The sequence below is a fragment of the Neomonachus schauinslandi genome, chromosome 13 (assembly GCF_002201575.2).
Source record: "Neomonachus schauinslandi chromosome 13, ASM220157v2, whole genome shotgun sequence".
Lineage (NCBI taxonomy): Eukaryota > Metazoa > Chordata > Mammalia > Carnivora > Phocidae > Neomonachus > Neomonachus schauinslandi.
Genome location: NC_058415.1, coordinates 87439542 through 87460502, shown reverse-complemented (window position 1 = coordinate 87460502; position 20961 = coordinate 87439542). Strand labels below are relative to the sequence as shown.

At 55.0% G+C, this 20961-nt stretch overlaps 1 protein-coding gene across 4 annotated transcripts in view; it reads right to left on the bottom strand.

The window, feature by feature from the left end:
* The window catches only part of USP20 (ubiquitin specific peptidase 20), a 40244-nt gene that overhangs the window by 12103 nt on the left and 7180 nt on the right, over positions 1 to 20961 (bottom strand). For 3 of the 4 annotated variants that reach the window (XM_021691320.2, XM_021691318.1, XM_021691321.1), the window contains exons 2-15: positions 16411 to 16524; positions 15128 to 15224; positions 11037 to 11090; positions 10545 to 10607; positions 10044 to 10175; positions 8987 to 9083; positions 8457 to 8526; positions 6812 to 6925; positions 5753 to 5831; positions 2901 to 3348; positions 2480 to 2620; positions 2062 to 2177; positions 1613 to 1785; positions 895 to 989 (exon numbers count right to left, since the gene is read on the bottom strand). In XM_021691320.2, coding sequence (XP_021546995.1) covers positions 895 to 989; positions 1613 to 1785; positions 2062 to 2177; positions 2480 to 2620; positions 2901 to 3348; positions 5753 to 5831; positions 6812 to 6925; positions 8457 to 8526; positions 8987 to 9083; positions 10044 to 10175; positions 10545 to 10607; positions 11037 to 11090; positions 15128 to 15208 — 1663 coding nt within the window. In that variant the 5' untranslated portion in view covers positions 15209 to 15224; positions 16411 to 16524. Of the gene's footprint in view, positions 1 to 894; positions 990 to 1612; positions 1786 to 2061; positions 2178 to 2479; positions 2621 to 2900; positions 3349 to 5752; positions 5832 to 6811; positions 6926 to 8456; positions 8527 to 8986; positions 9084 to 10043; positions 10176 to 10544; positions 10608 to 11036; positions 11091 to 15127; positions 15225 to 16356; positions 16525 to 20961 lie in introns of those variants that run through there. The other variant, XM_021691319.1, reaches the window with a different exon arrangement.

The window sequence follows — 20961 nt, the reverse complement described above, 5'->3', positions numbered from 1 at the left end:
GGCTCAGGTCATGACCCCACAGTCCCAGGATCGAGCCCCAAATCGGGCTCGCTGCTCAGAGGGGAGCCTGCTTCCCCCTCTCCCTCTGCTGCTTCCCCCGCTTGTGCACTCTCTCTCTTGCTCGCTCTTTCTTTCAAATAAATCAATAAAATCTTAAAAAAAAAAGGGGGGGGGGAGGAGATCCTGACACCTGCTACAACACGGATGACCCCAGAGGACATCACGTTGAGTGAAATAGGCCAGTCACAAAAAGACAAACACCATACGAGCTGACTTAGATGAGGTCCCTAGAGTTGTCAAGTTCACAGAGACAGGAAGTAGAAGGGTGGGCGCCAGCGGCTGGGGGAGGGGAGAATAGAGAGTTGCTGTCTCGGGGGTAGAAAGTTTCCATTTTGCAGGATGAAAAAGTTCTGGAGAGTGACTGCACGACAACGTGAACATAGTCACAACGCTACTGGACTGTACACCTCAAAATGGTTAAGACAGTAAATTTTAGGTTATGTATGTTTTACCACAATTAATTTTATTTTTTAAAAGAGCTTTCCCAAAGGTTAGTAAGATGCCCAGCACTCAACAGAAAAATGGGAAAAGGACAGGAGTGGGAAATTTCAAGATAGGAAATAAAACACAGTCAAAACACTAATGAAAACTGCCCAAAACCATCAGTGACCGAGGAAATGCAAAATTAAAGCACGGTATCGTTTCTGTCCACCAAACTGGTAAGCAAAAGAAAAACAGGGGAAGCCCTAAGAGCACTCCAGGCAGTGGGGCTGGGGAGACATGCAGGCCTAGGCTGACGGTGGGGAGGGTGGGGGTGATACTGACAGTGAGTTCCAGAAACCAGCTGCATGCTCACCCAGCAAACCCCTCCCCAGCCAAGTCCACTCCGCTCACCCTTCAGCTCATCAGCAGCAAAGAAAGCAGCAAGGCAGTCTTCCAGGGTGACGACCGGCCCCCAAAACCAGCTGGGGGTACAGGATACCACAAACCTAGGGAGACAGAACAGGGCTGGTGGGGTGGTGCCAGGGCCCAGGCAAGACTAAGACTTGGTCACTTTGGGCCCAGGGAGGCGGCTTGGCCAGGTGGGTGGGATGGGCAGACGTCTGCAGCCAAATACCTGGGACCACCCAGCCAGCAGCCCCGGTGTCCTTGGGAGAGAGACATCACTTCTCCCAGAGCCTTGCCTTCCCATCTGTGAAGGGACCCCGGTCCCATTGGCCCATCCTCTGGGCTGATGGGCTCCTGACATCGGGTAGGTGGAAAGCGGACCTCGTGGCACACAGTGAGGGCTCCAGAAAGCTGCCCACTGCTCTCCCCACAGGGCCAGGCCTGCTTTCCAGCTGCCACCCTCCTTTCTAGCTGCCGCCTGGTGACCCCCCTGTCGTTACCTGCTTTCAGACTCGCGGGCCCACCCAATCCAGGCCATCCCAGTGTGGCTGAGGAAGCCCCCACCCCGCCCAGGCAACATCTGCACATCCAGCTGTGGGCGCCCTTCCAAGCCCTGCCCTTGGCCCTGCGAACGCCTGAACTTTGCTGTTGGTGGTCTGCTGCCTGCCAGGGCTAGGGCAGTCTCGCGTCTCCGGCAGGCAGGAAGGTGGGAAGGAAGGCCTACCTCCGGATATACTCCATGATGAAGGCGAGCCAGCCCTGGGTGGCGTAGCTGTCGCCGCAGGCGCCCGGCTTGGCTGGCACGTTCTGGTAGATGGCCGAGTGCAGCTTGGCCAGGTCCTCCTTGCCAGGAATGGGCAGTGACAGGTCCTGGAACGTCTCGACTGTGGTGGACACCTGTGCGGTTGAAGGTCAGCCTGGGTTTCCATCTTCCAGGGTTCTGCCCTGCCCAGACCAAGCAGAGTCTGCAGCCTGGACCCCAGCCACCAGATGGCAGGTGGAGGACAGAGGGTCTGCTCGCTGGACCCTGGACCCGGGAACCAGGCAGCCAGGGCCCTCTCCCTCCAGAAGGGCAGGGGCCATCAGGTGGAGAAGCCACTCCCCCCCGCCCCCGAGGGAGGACCACCAGGGCCCCCAAAGGCTGGCCCGTGGCTCCCCACTCGCAGGGCTCACCCGGTCACAGGTGAGACACTGCACGAGGCTGAGGATGGAGCCGTCGAAGATGTCGGAGATGACGCTGCGGTGGCGCTGCTCCTTCCGCCTGCGACCACCGGCGCTCGGCACCTGGGCTGGGGGCACGCACGGGACTAGGCCCAGCCCCCTCCGGCCTGTCTGCCACAAGGGGCGGCGCTGGGGCTTGCTTGGCTGGGACTCGGGGGTCTGTGTGCGTCACATGGTGGGGTACGCAGGTCCCCTCCCAGGGCCCGGGTCACTGTTAAGACGGGGCGCCCCCACTCGCACCCCAGTGGCGTCAGAGGAGGGTTTGGAGGTGTTGCTGCTCGGAAAGGCAGCCACGGCACGACTGGCACACCCAGCCCGGCTGCGCGTGCGGATGCCCCGCCGACCCCCCTCCCTGCCCAATCCTGCCAACCTTTCTTGAGCACGTACGATGGCCCCATCCTCACGGGGCTCGCCCGGGGAGGGCTGCCAGCCAGCTTGGCGTGGCCCTCGTGGTGGTGCACGGGGCTGCAGGGGCGGGAGGCGCTGCGCATGTGGGCCTCGTTGTCTGGCTCTGGGGGCGGAGAGGGGACCAGGGCTGGGCCGGGAGGAACCACATCGGCTCCGGGGCCCCGTCAGGAAGAGGACCAGTGAGCACCTCCCAGGGCCCGAGGCAGGAGCCCACCCCGGCCCCCACCCAACCCGCAGGACACATGTCCTTCAGTGTCCAGTGGGGGCGGGGCCGTAGGGCAGGCTGAGCCACACCCCGGCTCTGAGTAGGTCGGCCCACGCTGCAGGCACGCAGGAGGTGCCGGACCAAGCGGGCGGGGCGACCCCGAGCGGCTGTCTGGCACCTGGGGTCTGGCAGGGGCTGGAGGACCCCGGCGATGGCGGCTGGGCCTCCGTGGGCTGGTCGTCAAGGGTGGCCATGGCCGTGTCCACATCGGCGTCCTCGTCCACCTGCTCGGAGCTGGTGCGCTGCTGGCCCCAGGAGAACTTGCGGTCCTTCATGCGCTCCTTCTCGGAGATGGCGCGGCCCGCCTCGTCGGGGATCAGCAGCTCCGCCTCGGCCTGCGAGCCGCCCCCGCCACGGCCCTGCCCGTCGCCCTCACCCCGGTCGCTGCTCGAGTCACAGGACAGGAACTCGTCCTCTGACGGGCTCCGGTCGCCCTCCCGCTTCTCGTCCGTGTCGCTGGAGTCCGAGTCCCGCGCCTCCGCCAGCGCCGCCGCGGCCGCCACCACGGGCTCCTTGAGCTCCTCGTGGAGCTGGTCCATCAGGCAGCGCAGGAACTCCTGGGTGTCCTGGAAGCGGGGGCTGCGTCAACAGGGCTTTCCGGGGTGGAGGAACCCGCCGCGGGCGCCCCCTGCTTCCGCTGCCGAGGACACCAGCGGATCCAGCTCGCGGGTGCTTGTGGCGCCCCGGGCAGACGCCCTGAGCAGCCCTACCAGAGGCCTCCACGGCAGCTCTGTCCTGAACCCTGCTCTACCGCAGACACTGTGGCCGGAGGGGCTAAGCCACCCCTCCCCAGTCACGCAGCTGTGAGGCGGCAGAGCCGCGTCCGTGTCATGCCCCGGGTCCTGCTCCCAAGCACCCATAGCCCTGCTTCCAGCTCAGTGTGGGAGAGTGGAGGGGTCGCGTTTGGCCTCCAAAGTCACCTTGCTGCCTATAGGAGGGGACCCTGGGGGTGGGCGGGGAGCCTGTGGAAGCAGGAAGGGGACCCGTAAGACACAAGTGCACGCGAGGGCTCAGCTGGCTTTATAGGGGTGATGCCAGCCGCCAGGCCAGGCTGCCTGCATCCTCCAGCCTTCCTCTGGGCCTCCCTGCTCTCCCCGTCCTCCTGCCAGCCCCCGGGGCCTGCCCCTTCCCTTGCCACGCTGGCCTGTGGTACGGGGACAGGCTCCGGAGGCAGGATGGCACCCTCCCACAGACGTGGGCATGACTTGTCTAAGCTCCACTTCAGGCTGGTTGGGCCTTGAATCACAGCAGTGGCACTTTTATTCTGACCTCTGACTAGGTCACCAAACCGAGCAAAAAGCCTGGGAAGCGAGGCTTCCAACACCTGCCCACGGGGCCCAGCCGAGTGCCGCACCCCCAGGCGCTTCAGAAGACCAGAACACAGTGGCGGCGGCTGGTCTCCAACAACTGGGGGTACCAGGTGCCATGCTGGGCCACCGGGTTCACCGTCCTGCCCGTCACAGTGCCCCTGGCCCCAGGCCCGACCAACACAGCGTTGGGTCACGGAGTGGCCAGGCCCAGCCAAGCCTCCCCAGCCCTCTGTCACCGGCGTGGGGAGAAGAGCCTCATCCTCTGAGTTCTGGGAGAGGGAAGGGAGGGCTCTGGGTGGATTTCCTCAAGCAAAGTATTGAACTTGAAGATCAGAGAAATCAACCACTAGCTTATCCTGCAGAAGGGAGCAGAGAGGATTTGTGGGTCCTGTGTCAGGGGCCTGGGAGGTTCTTTTAAGAAACGGGCCCCGATACACCATCTACTTTTCTCTCTGGTTTTTCCTTTTAACAGAGGTACGGTGTTTGTTGTTAAAATCTCCAGCCATTAACAGAGGCCCACAGCCGTGCCTACGTTTCAGACTCAGAAATGTTCCCTGTGTTACGTCTAAGAACCAGAGACAGGGATGCTTCTGGAATCCAGGTGGGTGTTAGGCAGCAGCCCTGCTCCATGGGGTCCTCACAGAGAGCCTGGGGAATGGTTCAGCTCGGCCTGACCCCCGCCCTGCCGCTCTCTGCTGTATGACCTGAGCGAGCTGTAGAACCTCTCTGAGCCTCAGCTCCTTACCCATAACATGGGGGTGACAACAGGACCCACCTCAGGAGAGTTCTGTGAGGATAAACAGGGCTGTCCTTGTGGGGCGGGTAGTGACAACTTAATAAACGGTAGCTGGTGAACTGTGACCATGGAGGGCATTATCACTTCCCAGAAAGGGTGGTGTTCGGGCAGCGCTGGACTTCTCGGTCAGGAGCCTGGTGTTCATCCAACTGAGGGTGTGAGCAGAGGAATACCCAGCAACCCTCCCCCTGGGAAGGGACGGCAGGCAGGGTGCTGGGGGCCGAGGGAGAGGGCGGAAGGCATCTCTCGCCTGACAGCTGCCCTGTTCCTGGCCCCCACGTTCGGGCCGCAGGAACGGCCGCCCAGACAGGCCCAGCTCCTCCCACAAGCCCAGCAGTGAAACCCCAGGCCGTGTGGCAGTCTGAGGCAGGGTACTGGACCACGTGAACGATCAGCTCAGCCTGGGACTGGGGCATACATGTGGCTGCATTCTGCTTCGTTTTGGCCCCATGAGTTTATGCAATAGAAAGTATCGTTGATTTCCAAAGGGTTCCCTATATTTACCAAAACTAGTTATCAAACGTTTCCTTTAATAAAAGTGAAATTCTGCCTGTGATTAGGGGAATGAGAAAGCACGCAGCGCTGAGGCGCCCAGACTCTGCGGTCAGACTGCCCGAGGTCAAATCTCCAGCCGTGTGGCCAGGGCAAGTGACTTGCTCGGCTGGGACTCAGCCTCCACACTGTCCAGTGAGGAGAACACCAGCAGGCTCCAGGAGCCTACCGTGTCCTCACACACACGAAGGGCTCAGGCAGTAAGGGGACCCGCCCCATAACCCTGAGCTGCACTGCTATTTCCCACGCTGGTCTGAGCTTCAGAGCCAGGCCTAGTAATGGTGTGTCCCCTGCACAGCTCGGACAGCCTACCTGCTGGGCATAGCCTCGGAACATCGGGTTGACCAACTTGATCCCGTGAGACAGGCTGGTGGGAACCACGTAGCTTGGGCTGTAGGAAGACCAGACCCGTTAGCGCGTGTGGCCCGCTCAGAGCTACACGATCCCGCGAGGGCTGCTAGGCAGGTGGCCCAGGGCGGCTGCATCAGACTCAGTGAGGTGTCTGCTGCAACCCTGGGAGTTGCTGACTTGGCCAGAAGCCCTTGCAGGCTCGCACATCCCCACAGTCAAGAAGGAAAACGTCAAGTCATGGCTCAACCAGGCAAAGAACTCTTGACTGGCTCAGCATCATTTCCTGCTAGTCTAGGACAAGTCTGCTTGAAAACTGTTTTCTTTCTGAAACACTTATTGTGGTTTTTTTCTCATTTCAGAAGTATGACATGTTCATGTTGAAAAATCTAAAATTTCAGAAAAGCCCAGCAAAGAAACATCACGGCTAATAGCACCACCACCCAGAGATAACTACCATTAAGATTTCCGGATTTTTCCATGAAAACAGACACACACAGAAAACAAACTTGGCTTCTGACAGAATAGGAATTATATTCCATCACACTGTTTTATAATCTGCTTTTACACTTGGCATATTTCTATGCACTCATTTTAAGTTATTCCCAATTTTACTGGGGAAACAGGTCTAATCCAAACTTCTGGTCTTAAAATTCATTTACACTGAGCTAAGCCCCTGCCCTGTCGGCACCAGCCACGGCCCACGAGAGTCTCTCCCACATGCACGGTGGTGCCTGGGCCTCGGCACACACATCTGGGAAGTGGCTGAGGGCTTGGGGCAATGCCACTTTCAAATTCTAGCTCCTTCTTTCACAAGCTGGGTGACCTTGAGCAAGATACGTAAATCTCTCCGAGCCTCAATTTCCCCAACTTATAAAACAAGGTCGCCGTAAGGATCACACAGGTAAAGGGTGGCAAGCGTGCAGTGAGGGGCTGAAGGTGCAGGTAGTGCTCGGTCGAGGGCCAGAGAGAAAAATCCCCAGCCCCAGGCACCTGCCCAAGGTCAGGGGCTCAGTCACTCACCGTCTCCTGTGCCAGACCTCAGAGACCAGCTTCTGGTAGCTTTTGCACAGGGCTGGCTTCTTGTCTGTGCGCACCAGGCCTCCGCACTCCAAGAAGAACTGGGTCAGTGGAGGGCTAGGGGCAGGGAGAGAGCCGGCTCAGAAAAGGCACTGGTTAGAAAGAGCTGGTTGGAGAAGCAAAAGCCGAAGGGGCACACTGTTGCCCCTGAACCAGAAATGCCTGCAGATGACCTGTCACAGGGTGAAATGTGTCTCCCCAAATCCACATGTTGGAGACCTCAGAAGGTGACTATATTTGGACACAGGTAATTAGGTTCAAAGGAGGTCCTCAGGGTGGGCTCTAGTCCGATAGGACTGTGTCCTTCTACGAGGAGGAGGTTTGGACCCAAACACGCCCAGAGGGAGGATGACGTGAAGACACAGGGAGAAGGCAGCCAGCTAGCAGTCAAGGAGCGAAGCCTCCAAAGCAAGCCCCCCCCTCCCTCGCCCGCGCACCTTGACCTCAGACTTCTGGCCTCCAGAACTGAGATAGAATAAATTTCTGTTGTTTAAAGTTTAAAGTACCCTGCCTGCCATGCTTTGTTATGGCCACCCTGAGACGCTAAAACAGCCCCCTTCCCTCTCCCAGGGCTGCCGAGCTGCCGGCTTCAGGGGCCGTGGGGTCAGGGGACGGCTGCTGCCTGATTAGATAGAGAACAGTGCCTGTTCTTCCCACCAGCCCACTCTGCGGACACCTTCCCCAACCTGAAGGCATCTTCCCTTTTCCTCAAGCTAACTTATCTCATTACTTGAGAAATACATATTCATGATAGAAACACTGGAACATCTAGAGGTTGGCAAACAGTAAGAGACTTTAATCCTACCATGTGAGGACAGCTACTCGGAAGATTTTAGGGGCATATCCTTCCAGATGTTCCCCATGCACACATCCCCCCCTCCTTCACATATGCAGGCACTGAATCCCTACCAAGTGGGACATTTGTGTGCCAGGCACAGGAAATGCCCTGGCCTCACCGAGTTAACAGCCTATCCTAGGTAGAAATTAGGAATTTCTCCCCCAAATGGGATTGTACCACACAAAGCTTCAATAACCTCCTTCCTCCCACTGGCCATATTCTGACCCCCTCCCGTTTGATAAACACTGTCCTGCACTCACTGTAAAACTGGCCTGTAAATGTGGACCACTGGGGTGCCTGGGGGGCTCAGTCGTTAAGCGTCTCCCTTCAGCTCAGGTCATGATCCTGGGGTCCTGGGATCGAGCCCCACATCAGGCTTCCTGCTCAGCGGGGGTCTGCTTCTCCCTTTGCCCCTCCCCCTGTTCATGCTCTCTCGCTCTCTCTCAAATAAATAAATAAAATCTTTAAAAATAAACAAATGTGGACCATCAAATCGTTCTCCATAAATAATGGGCTAGGAACATCCCCCTAGGCAACGTGCTCCACATCTCAGTTGACCTTCCTAGGATTAATTCTGACCGGAGAGACTGCTGGGTCAAAGGACACGTGTGTTTTTAGGGCTTTTGAGGTGGATCCATATATACGCATCTGTGAGTAGCACACACAGCACAGCTTGGGGGCTGCTGCTACCTCCAGGGCACCTGGCGACAGCTCCAGGCCTCCCAGCTCCCAGGTGAGGTGACAACCTACCAGTTGGACAGGGCCTGCAGGGCAGCGTTCATGTAGCAGGAGTTCCCGAGGTTCTTCATGCCCGTGAGGCCTAGGAACCAATCACGTGGGGGAGGGAAGGTGAGCGCCCTGCCCTCCCAGATGAGCTGTGGCTCCCGAGCCCCCGGGACCCAAACAGGGGAGGACATAGATGGCTGGTGTTCCACCCCAGAAATCTGCCAAGTAAGTTAATGTGCTTCCCGCTCATAATAGCTGTGGGTACCTGAGTGTTTCAAACAGACGGACTCCTTTGCCCTCCACCCAGCCGGGCCCAGCGTCTGCCCTGCACAGCTGAGGCCAGGGGCTGAGGGGCACCGGCCTGCCCAGGGTCACACAGCTGAGGCAGGGGATGAGGACTGGCAGGCCGCGAGGACTCCGCCGGATGGCCGGCACTCTGAGGGGAGCCACCGCGCTCTACCGGCCTTCAGGCTGTGGGTCAGGCCGCCCTTCCCTGTGCAGTGCTGAGGCCCCCGGCCCAGCCCCACAGCGCCCCCTGTTCCAGGGTCAGCTACCTCGAGGCTTCAGGTCATCATCCTCTGACTCGGACTCTCCTTCGTCGGCCACGGCAATAGGGACAGCTTTCAGCGGGTGGGAGGGTGGTGGAGAGTCCTGCGTGGAAGACTCTGAGTGAGGAGTACGGGGAGGTGAGGCGGGAGGGGTGGGGGTCCGAGGCCCATGTGCCCCCCAGGAAAGGAAAGGAAGCCCAGCCCCCAGCTGTGAACCTAAACCGAGTCAGCCCATCTGAGCAGAGGACACCCTGGAAAGAGACGGCACTGGTGGCCCCAGCCCGGGAACTTGTATTCTATTTACAAAAATAAAAAATTATCTTAATTGTCATAAATTTGGGGAAAAAAAGAAACAAATAACAGCAGACAACACAACTTTCCTGAGACAACCACTAGAAGTCTATACACAGCTATGTAGATTTTCAACTGTTAATACACACAGGCCCCCAAAACAAGATACTGTCCATGTACTATTTTATAGTCTTTTTTTGTAAAACATCATAAACATCTACCACGTTTGCAAACGTATCCCACAAACACTTAGGGAGCGCCTACCACATGACGGTCGCTGTGTCACTGTGGAGGAAGCAGGACACACGGCAGCTGACCAGCCTGACAGTGGCGTGCTGACCCCAGCCCGAGGCTGCCCTCCACGTGTGGGCCTGCCGGGCCCACCACCTTTAGGTGCTGCACAGGGCCCTGCTCGGCGCCTCATCAGGGGGATTTCCAGGCGTTTCCCACAGAGAATTGCACCGCGGCGACCACTGGGGATTCCCTTGGGATACATCTTAGAGCTGGGGTGGCAGGGGCTCTCCATAGGCCCCAGGCTGGGCTCCCACAAGCCCTTGCACACAGCCTCCCCCCAGCCTGCGAACTCCCAAAGGGAGGCCCTTCCCATGAAGACCTGTGTGTCCTCAACACCCCTTATGGGCCTTGGCCCAGAGCTGGGGCTCAGCAAGCATTTGGGACCCACCAATCCCTGCTCCAGCGACGCCTGGGTCACAGGGCCCTGCCCTTGACGTGTGTCACCACCACCTGCGCTGACCCTGCTGCACCCCCTTACCGGCTCCGAGACCCTGGGTGAGGGGCCTGCTGGGGGAGCTGCCAGCTTCCGCTCCAGGAACACCTCCTTCTCACAGGCGTAACACCACACCCGGAATGTGGTCAGGTTCACTGTCAGGTTATGCTTTTTCGCCTAGAGGGCAAGACCCAAACTGAGGTTGAGGATACACTGGCCCAGCAGGAGCCCCGCGGCTGCATCGGGGTGGCCTCGGTAAGAGGCGCGGTCAGGACAGACGCCTGGAAGCTCTCGGCATCTGTTCATCCTGCAGCAAGGAATGCCCAGGGCTGCCGTTGACCAAACATGCACATGCCATAAGCATATGCTTGCACCCGCACATCAGCTCTCGCTTCTTTGCAGCAACCCTGCTGTGCTTATTCCTATTTTAGAGACATAGTCACTGAGGCCCAGCAGGGGCAGATGGAGCTGGGAGGCTGCTGGAGCCGGGACTTGAATTCTGGGCCATCTGCCCGCGGGGCCCGCGCTCCTGGCCACGGCACTCACCTGAGCATGAATGGTGCTGTGGTCAGCGACAGATTCTCCACAGCCAACATAGGGGCAGGAGACCTGCGGAGAGAGGGAAGGAGCGAGGATCGGGGCTGGCCCGTCTCCACCACGAGGACCCACAAGCGACTGAGGCCCTGCCACCACACAGGACAACAGCTTTATATGCCCTGTGGTTCCAGCTGGACAGGACAGCTACCATGACAGCTGCCCCTGCCCTCGGAGTAAGGTGGACAAGGTGCTCTGGGCTGCTGCCCTCCTGCACAAAGCCCAGGTAGGGACACAGTGAGACGTGGGCCAAGCTGAGGCCTGGCTGCGTGGCGCCCAGACCCTCTCCCTCACTCTGGCGCCCTCTTGACTTGGGCCCGGCCCCTGAGACATCCAGGCTGTGTCCCCACCTGAGGTTTCCAGCAGTGCCCACCAGAGACGGACGCTCCCAGCCTAGAGTCTAGACCAAGCTCCACACCCCCAATAGCGACAAGGATGCCTTACCTGGAGACAGGCCCACAGGTTGGGTCCAGTAACACCACACGACTGACAGACTCCCTGTGGGAGAGGAAGAGCCAAGTGTGAGCAGCCTGGGGGAGCCGCTCCAGCCGGAGGCGCCGACGGCTGGACTCCAAAGCTCTCCACTTAAAGGCATTTTTGCCTCAGAAAGGCTTTCACCAGCCTGCCAATCTAAATGTCCTTCTTCACAGGGCACTTCAGACTTTACTGTTTGAATTTTATTTCGTTATGTGCTGCAAAAACATTTTCCTCCGTAAAATCATTTGAAACTTAAATCAATGGACCCGTTAATATGCTCTTTTATCGCGCCCTCCACTCTCCCTTTCTGTGTAAGCCTTTCTCCCCATCTTGACTCTGGGTTCCATGAAAGAGGGGCGGTCTGCTTTGTCTACCCCCCTGACTTCACAGCGCCTGGTACAAACTGGGAGATCACTACGTCTGAAGACCACAGAAAACACCGAGGTTTCTGGTCTTCTGGTTGACAGAGCCTGCTTCTTGTCCACCAGTATCTCCCCTTCTTGCTTTAGTAACAGAATGTGTGGATTTGGGCTGAGCACATGGCCAGCCAGCTGCAGACTGTTTCTCGGCCCCCACTGTGGTCACGGGGCTCAGTTCTCATCAAAGAGATGACAGTGAAAGTGATATATGTCACTTCCAGGCTGTGCACCCCCCTAGCTCCTTCTCCTCCTTCCACTGGCTGGAATGCAGATGCAAAGGCAGGAGCGGACCTTGGTCTCAGAGATGAAAGTCACATGTTGGGAAAGGCAGGGCCACCCTGCCATCCTAGCTAGCTCTGTTCTATGAGAGAAAAGGAAATGTCTACCTCATTTAAGATACTGTATTTCAGGGTCTCTTTGCTACAACTTAAACCTGCCCTAATGCCTGGGTGGCTCAGTCGGTTAAGCATCTGCCTTCGGCTCAGGTCATGATCCCAGGGTCCTGGGATCGAGCCCCACATCGGGCTCCCTGCTTGGTGGGAAGCCTGCTTCTCCCTCTCCCTCTACCTGCTATTCCGTCTGCTTGTGCGCTCTCTCTCTCTCACTCTCTCTGTTAGATAAATAAAAACTGTGCCCTAAAATAATCTTGTCTGTACCTGTCTAGAACAGCAATTCCAGCTAAGCCTCCAAAAAGCCCAAGGGGCCTCTATCAGCTGAGGTGAATTCTAAGTGCCAGCTCTGACAGCAGTTTCAACATGGGGCTCAGCCAGAGCAAGAGGGATACCTGCTGAGGATGACCATGGCTAAGTTCATCACACATGGCTCATGTCATCCCCACCAGTCCGTGCAGCACCTCTTTTGTGTTTTTTAAAGATTTTATTTATTTATTTGACAGAGAGAGACACAGCGAGAGAGGGAACACAAGCAGGGGGAGTGGGAGAGGGAGAAGCAGACCTCCCCGCCGAGCAGGGAGCCCGATGCGGGGCTCAATCCCAGGACCCTGGGATCATGACCTGAGCTGAAGGCAGACATTTAACGACTGAGCCCCCCGGGCACCCTGTGCAGCACCTCTTTTGGACAGATGAGGAACTGAGGCTCAGAGGTCCCGCCGGGCTATGGAGCAGGCTTGGGACGGGGAAGCTGGGGAGCCTGGGTCGTCGAGCCCCCCATCGGGAAAGCAGGCCTCCCCCTCCCACACTTCCTCGGGAACTTCTCATTCTCACGAAGCCCAGTTTGTGGCCATGCCTAAATATGGGCTCCCCGTCGGGCTGAGGTGAAGAAGGTTGGAACTGAGGTCCGCGGTCGGACGGGGTCTCCCACTGGGGGTGCTGCGGGCAGCAGGGGATCCATCAGTAGCCCCTGACCTTCCTGAATTTGTCATCTCCTTTGTGATTTCCTGATTTCACAATTTACTTTCATCTTCTGAGGTTTCCTTTTCCTTTCAGTCATTTGAATAACAAAAGTATCCTACACTTTTTTTTTTAAGTAGGCTCTGAGTCAACCTGGGGCTGGAACATACGACTCTGAGATCCAGAGTCGCATGCTTTACCTACTGAGCCAGCCAGGCACCCGGTATGCTTGTTTTAACAGTTCAGATGACACACACATGTTATACATAATTTGAAGTAGAGGATATAACGTGTAATAAAAATATGTGCCGGAATAATCTGAAACATGTCCCTCCATACTTTCTTCTGATACAAATGCATATGCGTATACTTAGGGGAGGGGATGTGATTTTAGGAAAAATCAGATCATACTATGCATGTTTCTGCCACCTTTTTATGGTCATCTTCCTGAGTCTGTACACAAACATCACACCTCGTCCTCTGCAATGATCGATTGCACGGTGCCCCGCGCTATGGGCTCAGCACAACTGACCTGTTCCCTTCTTGATGAGTATTCAGACTGCCGCTGGTTTCCTCCTCTTACACATGATGCTCAATGAATACTGCTGTATTTGTATCTTTATAACTGGTACTTACATTGCTGCTGGATAAATTCCCAGAAGTGGAATGGCATCCCTGAATGGACAGGAATGCCTACCCAGCCCCACCACGTGTGTGGTCTCCTTCCGTCCATCACTGTCAGCTCTGATCCGACTGGCTTGTGGTTCGTCCGGCAGATGGAAATGCTATCATCTTGCTCTAGTCAGCAATATCCCCAACCACTCGTGAAGTTAAGCATCTTCTTTCGGAGGTGTCTTGGCCATTTGCATCTCCTCCACCCCGACTGACCTGTTCAGAGCCCTCCCCCTTCTGGTATTTTAAAACAATCGTCGTTTTGTTTTGTAGGTTCCTGGATGCTCAGAGCAGGGTGGAAGACATGCTCCCTGAAACACAGGCCTGAGACATCTCCAGATGCCCCTCCAAAAGGCCGCCGTGGGCCAGCCCAGACTTCCCCTCCTTGCTCACGTCTTTGCCCTCAGATCCCCCTATTCCTGCCTCCTCTGGAGGAAAATCCCCTCGGTCTGTCTTATTTCTCTGTGCAGACTCAGAACCCAGCGTTAGACAATGCAAATATTTGCACCACAGCCTTGCTCGGCCCCTCCTCCAGATCACAGAGAAGCGAAACTACTTCAAAAGAAGCCACAGGTACTTTGAAGGCCTGATCCCTCCTGTGGGCCCAGGCTAAGCCAGCTCAGGCCAAAGGCCACCCAGGACCTGCTGGTGGAGGGAGGCTGAGGGACCAGCATCAGGTGCCCAGAAAGAAGAGCCAGCAGTGTGTCTAGGAATCTGACCCCAGACCCCATTCCCGGGAGTGTCCTCCACACACTCTTCCCCCCCCCCCCCCCCCCCCCCCCCCCCAGCACACAGCGGCACTCCCACGAGGCCATTCATCACAGCATCACATTCACCACATGCGAAGAGCCATGGTGTCTGCCCACAGAGGCTGAGTTATGGGGTCCACACAACGAGATACCATGCAACGCCAGGGCTAAGAGTGAGAAAACTGTCTATGTACCAGGATTGAAAGAGCTCCAGGATACACTGTCCGGTGAATAAAGCAAGTTACCTAAGTGTCTGCAGCATGCTACCTTTTATGGAACGAAGGGGAAATGAAAAATAAGCATATTTGCATAAAGAAACTCTGAAGAGGTACAAAAGAAACTCCTGTAAGCGGCTCCCTAAAGGGGGGGCGGGGAGGGGGAGCACAGAGGCTGGGAGGGGGACTTCTTGACGCTGGTATTTTTATATTGTTTGATTTTGAACCACAGGGAAGTATTACGCCGATTCAAAATATTTTTCTAGACAAAGACACATCCTCCCCACTCAGAGTGGCCCACCTTCTTGCTTTGGGCCTGCCCGGGGCCCTCCTCAGGTCACATGTGTCAAAATGTCCATGGACTCTCAAGGCGTGATTCATGCCCTGCCCTGGAAAGGCTCTGGGCACCCGCTCCAGCAGCTAATGCACAGAGCATTAGCGGCTCCCAGATGGAGTGAGCTAAGTGATAATTAATGGCCATTAGGACGCAGACCCCGGAAGGCCTCGAGCAGACACCAGCCCTTCCATTTACACAAAAGGCTAACCAGAGACTCTCGGAGAGTTGGTTCTTCCACCGCCTTCAGAAACCTCTGTACCTCAGGAAGGCAGTGCCCCTGGGCATGGGCCCCAGCCCTGGAAGGTCTGACCCTTTACCTTAGATTTGAACAGCAAGTCCTCCTTGGTCACCTCCCCTATGGAGTCAAGGTGAGGGCAAAGGTCCCTGGAGTCCCCCATTCTGGCCTGGGCTCACCTACAAGAAAACGCAGGGAGACTGGGTTAACGGCAGCCTCTGGGGGAGGGAGGCATGTGGTTACTGGCTCAGTGCACAACTTTGGTCTCGGGCCCTGACTCTGCCACACATCGGCTGGTGACTCCGGGAAGCCATGTAACTACTCTGAGCCTCACTGTCCTTCTCTGAGAATTGGGTGTGACGGTAACATCGACCCCAGTGGATTGCTCAAGGACTCACAAATGGGTACGTGTAAAACTGGTAAAACATGAGTAAGTGCTGTGGGGTGCACCACCATCAACTCTACTGGCTGGGATACCGTACGTACTGCAGACATGCCAAAGATGTGGTACCACTGGGGGAGACTGAGTGACATTTGTGGCAACATCCTGTGAGTTACAATTATTGCCAAAGAAAATGCCTAAAAAGAAATCACTGAATTTGCTTCAGCCACCCAAAAGTTTAGCAGAAATCACACCCAGGAATCTGACTGTTGATTCTAGCTCCAAACTGTTGCCCAACAAGGTCCAAACCAACCAAAGATGAAGTGGAGCCAAGGTGGTTGGATCGAAGGCAGAGGCTGCGTGTCCACCGAGGGAGGCAGACCCCCAGCTCTCCTGGAAGGCCCCTCCCCACCAGAAATGGCCAGCCAGGGGTCAACGAGCCCAGGCTCCCAGCCAGAACAGCTGTTCCGGGGTGCTGATAAGGTTCCAGGTAACACACTAAGTGGTCTCCATACATTAGCTCATTACAAACTCCCCCAGCCATCTTCCAGGCAGCTGTGATTAAGCCCCTTTTACAGATTAGGAAATAGGGGTTCCTTCTTCTCTCAGGTCTCACAGAAAGGAATGCGAGAGCTAAGGCTGACCTGCAAGCTGGTCAGACTCGTAAGGCCCCACCTGTGTTCGCTCTCTTTTTAACTTGGGAAAATGTAAACATAAGCAGCAGACAGAACTGCACGGCTCACTCCCATGTACCCATCACCTAGCTTCAGCCCTGAGCCCTGAGTGGCCAACCCTGCTTCAGCCCAACCTCCCACTTCCTCTTTTTTTGCAGCAGATCCCAGACACCACGTCATTTCATCTGCGCATGTTCTTCTAAAAGATAAGGACTTGAAAAAAGAAAAAAGACAACCACAGTTCCGTTATTTCACCTAAAAGACTTTCCTCCTCGATCCGTGCTTCAGACGGGCAGGCTGTGGGCCTACCTCTGTGTAGAGCGCCACCCCCAGGAAGCAGCTGACATCCACATTCTCCGTGGACAGCTGGCAGTGGTGGGGCGCTGCGCCGGCTGGGGTGAGTGCAGGCCTCTGGCAGGGAACCTGGGGGGACAAACCAGCGCACTTCATGCAGCTCTGTTATTTCAAAACCACTCTTCGCACCGACCAGGGGCTGAAAATAGGCCCGAATTCCTCCTGGGAGGGGCAAGTGAATTTTTGGACATTTGAGGCATCCACAGGCTGGACAGGCTCCTCAGTCCAACCACGGGGACAGTAAAAACACTCCCAGGGTAGCTAAAGGCTTGTGCAGAGCTGGCAAATAGGGCCAGCCCCTCCTTGGGGGTGTTGGACCCTTCACTAGCCACTGCTGGGCATTACCTCTGTGATCCCCGAGAGCAGAGACCTTCAAGGGTCTGTAAGAGAGGGCCACAGGGCTCTCCAGCTAATGCTCCCTCTGGCTGCCACCACCTGTGAACCCTCTGGACGGAAGGCTCAGCCCCTTCCACGCATGCCCGAGACCCTCAGATCATCCTTGGTGCCTCCCAAGGATCCTGTGCTGCTCAGAACCCCCAGCCCCCAAGTCTTGAGCAACCCCAGGCTAGAGGCACAACTGAGTCCATCCACGTGTCGCCACTGCCCCCCCCTTCCCTGCTGGGCCACAGTCCCCCAGATGTGGGCAGTTCAAAGAGAGAGAGGCAGTTAGAAGCTAACATTTAAAATGGTCACATGACAATGATGGGCTCAAGGTTCTAAATTCCAAGCCTCTTCACTCAAAGCCAGATTTTTAGGATTGTTGTTGTTTTTTTTTTCTTTTTTTTTTTCATTTCCACTGAGGTCAAGTGCACCGCATTGCCAAGCTGCAGTACGGTCAGGAGGCTGGGAAGAGAGGGGAGGGAGTGTCTTGGGTGTGTGGCCCATCTCTCCAGCTAGATGGCAGAGCCAGCTTATGAGCCTGATGCCCAGTGCCATGAGCGGTGCCCAGGACAGGGATGATGGCAACGGGCCCATCTGGATTCACACGTGCAATCAGACTACTTAAGTTCCTCCAACCTCAGATAGGGGAAAAAAAAAAAAGAGCCCTGTGGCTAACAACCCCCCATGTACCCTCATTGCCCCTGTTTTACAGAAGAAACAGAACTGGAGCTTGAGTAACTAACTACAGGACTTGGCCAAAGTCAATCCTCAGCTAGTCAGTCACACGTGGGTACTCGATCAGATTGTCTGGTACAGAGCCAGGCTCTGAATCCAGGTTCGACAAACCTTGTCTATAAAGGACCAGGCAGTAAATAATTTAGGCTTTGTGGGCCGTGTCAATCTTGATCACATATTCTTCTTTGCACTTTTTTTTCTTTTTACAATGTATTAAAACTATTTTTTTTTAATTCATAGCTCCAGGGCTCTGCAAGATAACCCAGGACCTGCTGCCACAGTTTGCTGCCTCCTGTTCTAAATCACTGTGCTGTTGGCGCCTCACCAAAATACGCCCAGATCACTGACATTCCACATTTCACTGCACACAAATCACCAGTTTAAATAAGGCAAATAGCGAAGAAGAGTCCAGAGGGTTAACGTGGCTCCAGATTTTTTTCTAAGTAAGTAATCAGGGTATGTGCAAAGACAGAATGACAAAGATATGAGCTGTTTATAATGGGGGAACTGGATGTAATCTGAGCGAACGGCAACAGGCACTGGACAAATAATGATACAACCACACTCTGTTGTACCGTGCAGCCATTAAAAATGTAAATATTGAGGGACACCTGGGTGGCTCAGTCGGTTAAGCGTCTGCCTTCAGCTCAGGTCATGACCCCAGAGTCCTGGGATCGAGTCCCACATTGGGCTCCCTGCTCAGCAGGAAGCCTGCTTCTCCCTCTCCTGCTCCCTCTGCTTGTGCTCTCTCTGACAAATAAATAAAAATATTTTTAAAAATGTAAATATTGAATCTTCCTATGCACGGAATTAAATTAGATCTAAATATGTGAAGAGATACACCATGTTCGTGGACTGGCGTACTCAATATTAAGATATCCATTCTGTGGCGCCTGGGTGGCTCAGTTGTTTGAGCGACTGCCTTCGGCTCAGGTCATGATCCTGGAGTCCCCGGATCGAGTCCCGCATCAGGCTCCCTGCTCAGCAGGGAGTCTGCTTCTCCCTCTGACCCTCCCCCCTCTCATGTGCTCTCTCTCTCTCTCAAATAAATAAATAAAATCTTTAAAAAAAAAAAAAAAGATATCCATTCTGCCCAAATTGGGCTACAGATTCAATGCAATCTCAATCAAAATCCCAGCAAGCTTTCTTGCAGAAATTGTCAAGCTAATTCTAAAATGTATACAGAAAGAAAGACCTAGAAGAGCCCAAACAATCTGGAAAAAGCACAGAGTTGGAAGACTTATACCTTCTGACTGAAGACTTTCTATAAAGGTTCAGTAATCAAGTCAGTGTGGCATTGGCTTAAACAAAGACATACGGCTCGAGGGAATAGACGCGAAAGCCTAGAGTTGGACCCGCACATAATGTGGTCCAATGATTTCAAAAAAGGTATTGATAGGGGTGCCCAGGCAGCTCAGTGGATTAAGCATCTGCCTTCAGCTCAGGCTGTGATCTCAGGGTCCTGGGATCAAGCCCTGCATTAGGCTCCACGCTTAGTGGGGAATCTGCTTCTCCGTCTCGCTTGTGCATGCTCTCTCTCTCAAATAAATAAAATCTTAAAAAATAAAAATAAAAAAAAGTACTGATGTAATTCAACCGGCAAAAGACAGTCCTTTCAACAAAGGCTCTCTGTATGGGGGAAAAATGACCTTTAACCCACCTCACATCATATACAAAACTTATTTAGACATGGATCATAGACTTTATGTAATTGGTGGTCAACAAAGTGTTTAAAAGTTCTTCCCTTTCTTCTTGTTCTTTTCCGAGGTTCTGGAAGAGTCGGGTTATTCTAAAATACATCCTCGTGGGGCGCCTGGGTGGCTCAGTCGTTGGGCGTCTGCCTTCGGCTCAGGTCATGATCCCAGGGTCCTGGGATCGAGTCCCGCATCGGGCTCCCTGCTCAGCGGGAAGCCTGCTTCTCTCTCTCCCTCTCCCCTTGCTTGTGTTCCCTCTCTCACTGTCAAATAAATAAATAAAATCTTTAAAAAAATAAAAATAAAATACATCCTTGAGATGCCCCGTTGGCTTTCTCATTTTCAAACTGACAACATCTTCCCCTAATTCTTTTTCCTCTAGTTCTTCATTTGCTCGTGGCACCGCTGGAGCTCAGCTTCAGAGCCCTTCGGTTTTCCACCTTTGCCTCTGGCCTTCACATCGGTCACCAGCTGCATCTGCGGCTCCTCCGCCTGAGCCACGCGTTCCCTCCTTCCGCATGTGCCGGAGGGCTCCGGGCACGCCGCCCTGCCTGCGGGCGGCTGCTTCCTGCTGCTGCGCCTCTCAGAGCATACGTGATCGGTGACATCTTTCAAGTCTTGCGCATGTGTTCTTAGCAACACACTTCTTAGGACTGTAAAACCCCCAACGTTCACCATTCTCAACCCCGGCAGCACCCTGCCTTCCTCCAACTCTTTTGCCCTTCACTTCATTCACACGATTGCTACCCGCCACAGAGAGAGGTAAACAGTCCTTCATGTTTTCAACAAGCTTTCTCTCTTCCTCATCTTCTGTTTCCAGAAATTCGTGTTTTCTTTCTTTTTTTTTTTAAGATTTTATTATTTGAGCAAGCGAGCGAGAGAGAGAGAGAGCACAAGCAGGGGGAGGGGCAGAGGGAGAGGGACAAACAGACTCCCCACTCAGCGGGGAACCGGCCATGGGGCTCGATCCCACGACCCTGAGATCATGACCTGAGCCGAAATCAGACGCTTAACGACGGAGCCACCCAGGTGCCCCAAAACCACCTCTTTGGATTAAAACTCTGAACTGTTCCACCTGTACAGTCTTGTTTATTCTGGGGGAAGCACCTGTATGCTCTGGAGACAACAAATCTATGAGGAAGAGGAGTTGATTAACATTCACGTTCCCAATCTGGATTCACCTGCTACCGTAATGTGAGTTCAAGCCCCGTGTCCACCAATTTTTGGTACACTTGGTTTGGGAGCTTTACAAAGCCCGCAGAGCCTTTGAGGTCCGTCTTTGGAGCCAGCAGGGTACTGCTGCAGATGCGCCTCCCCCAGCGGGGGTGGACCCGCGCCACCCCACATCCCTGACCCCTCCACCACCAGCCCCAGCACGGCCCCGGCTGCCAGTTCTCCTGACTTCAGACTGAACAAGAGCAAACATTAAAACTCTAGAACTTCTAGAGGAAATCCTAGGAGAGAATCTCTGCAACTCTGGAGTCCACGAAGGTCTTAGAACACGAAAGGTGTTCTTTATAAAAGGCAACATTGAAAAACTGGACTTTCTCAAAATTAAACATTTTTCTTTTCAAAAGATGCTGTTAGGGGAATGAAAAAGCAAGCCACAGCCTGGGAGAAAATGTTCACAATACATGTATCTAACAAATATCCAAAATACATAAAGAACTCTTACAACCCAAAGAAGGATAAAGTG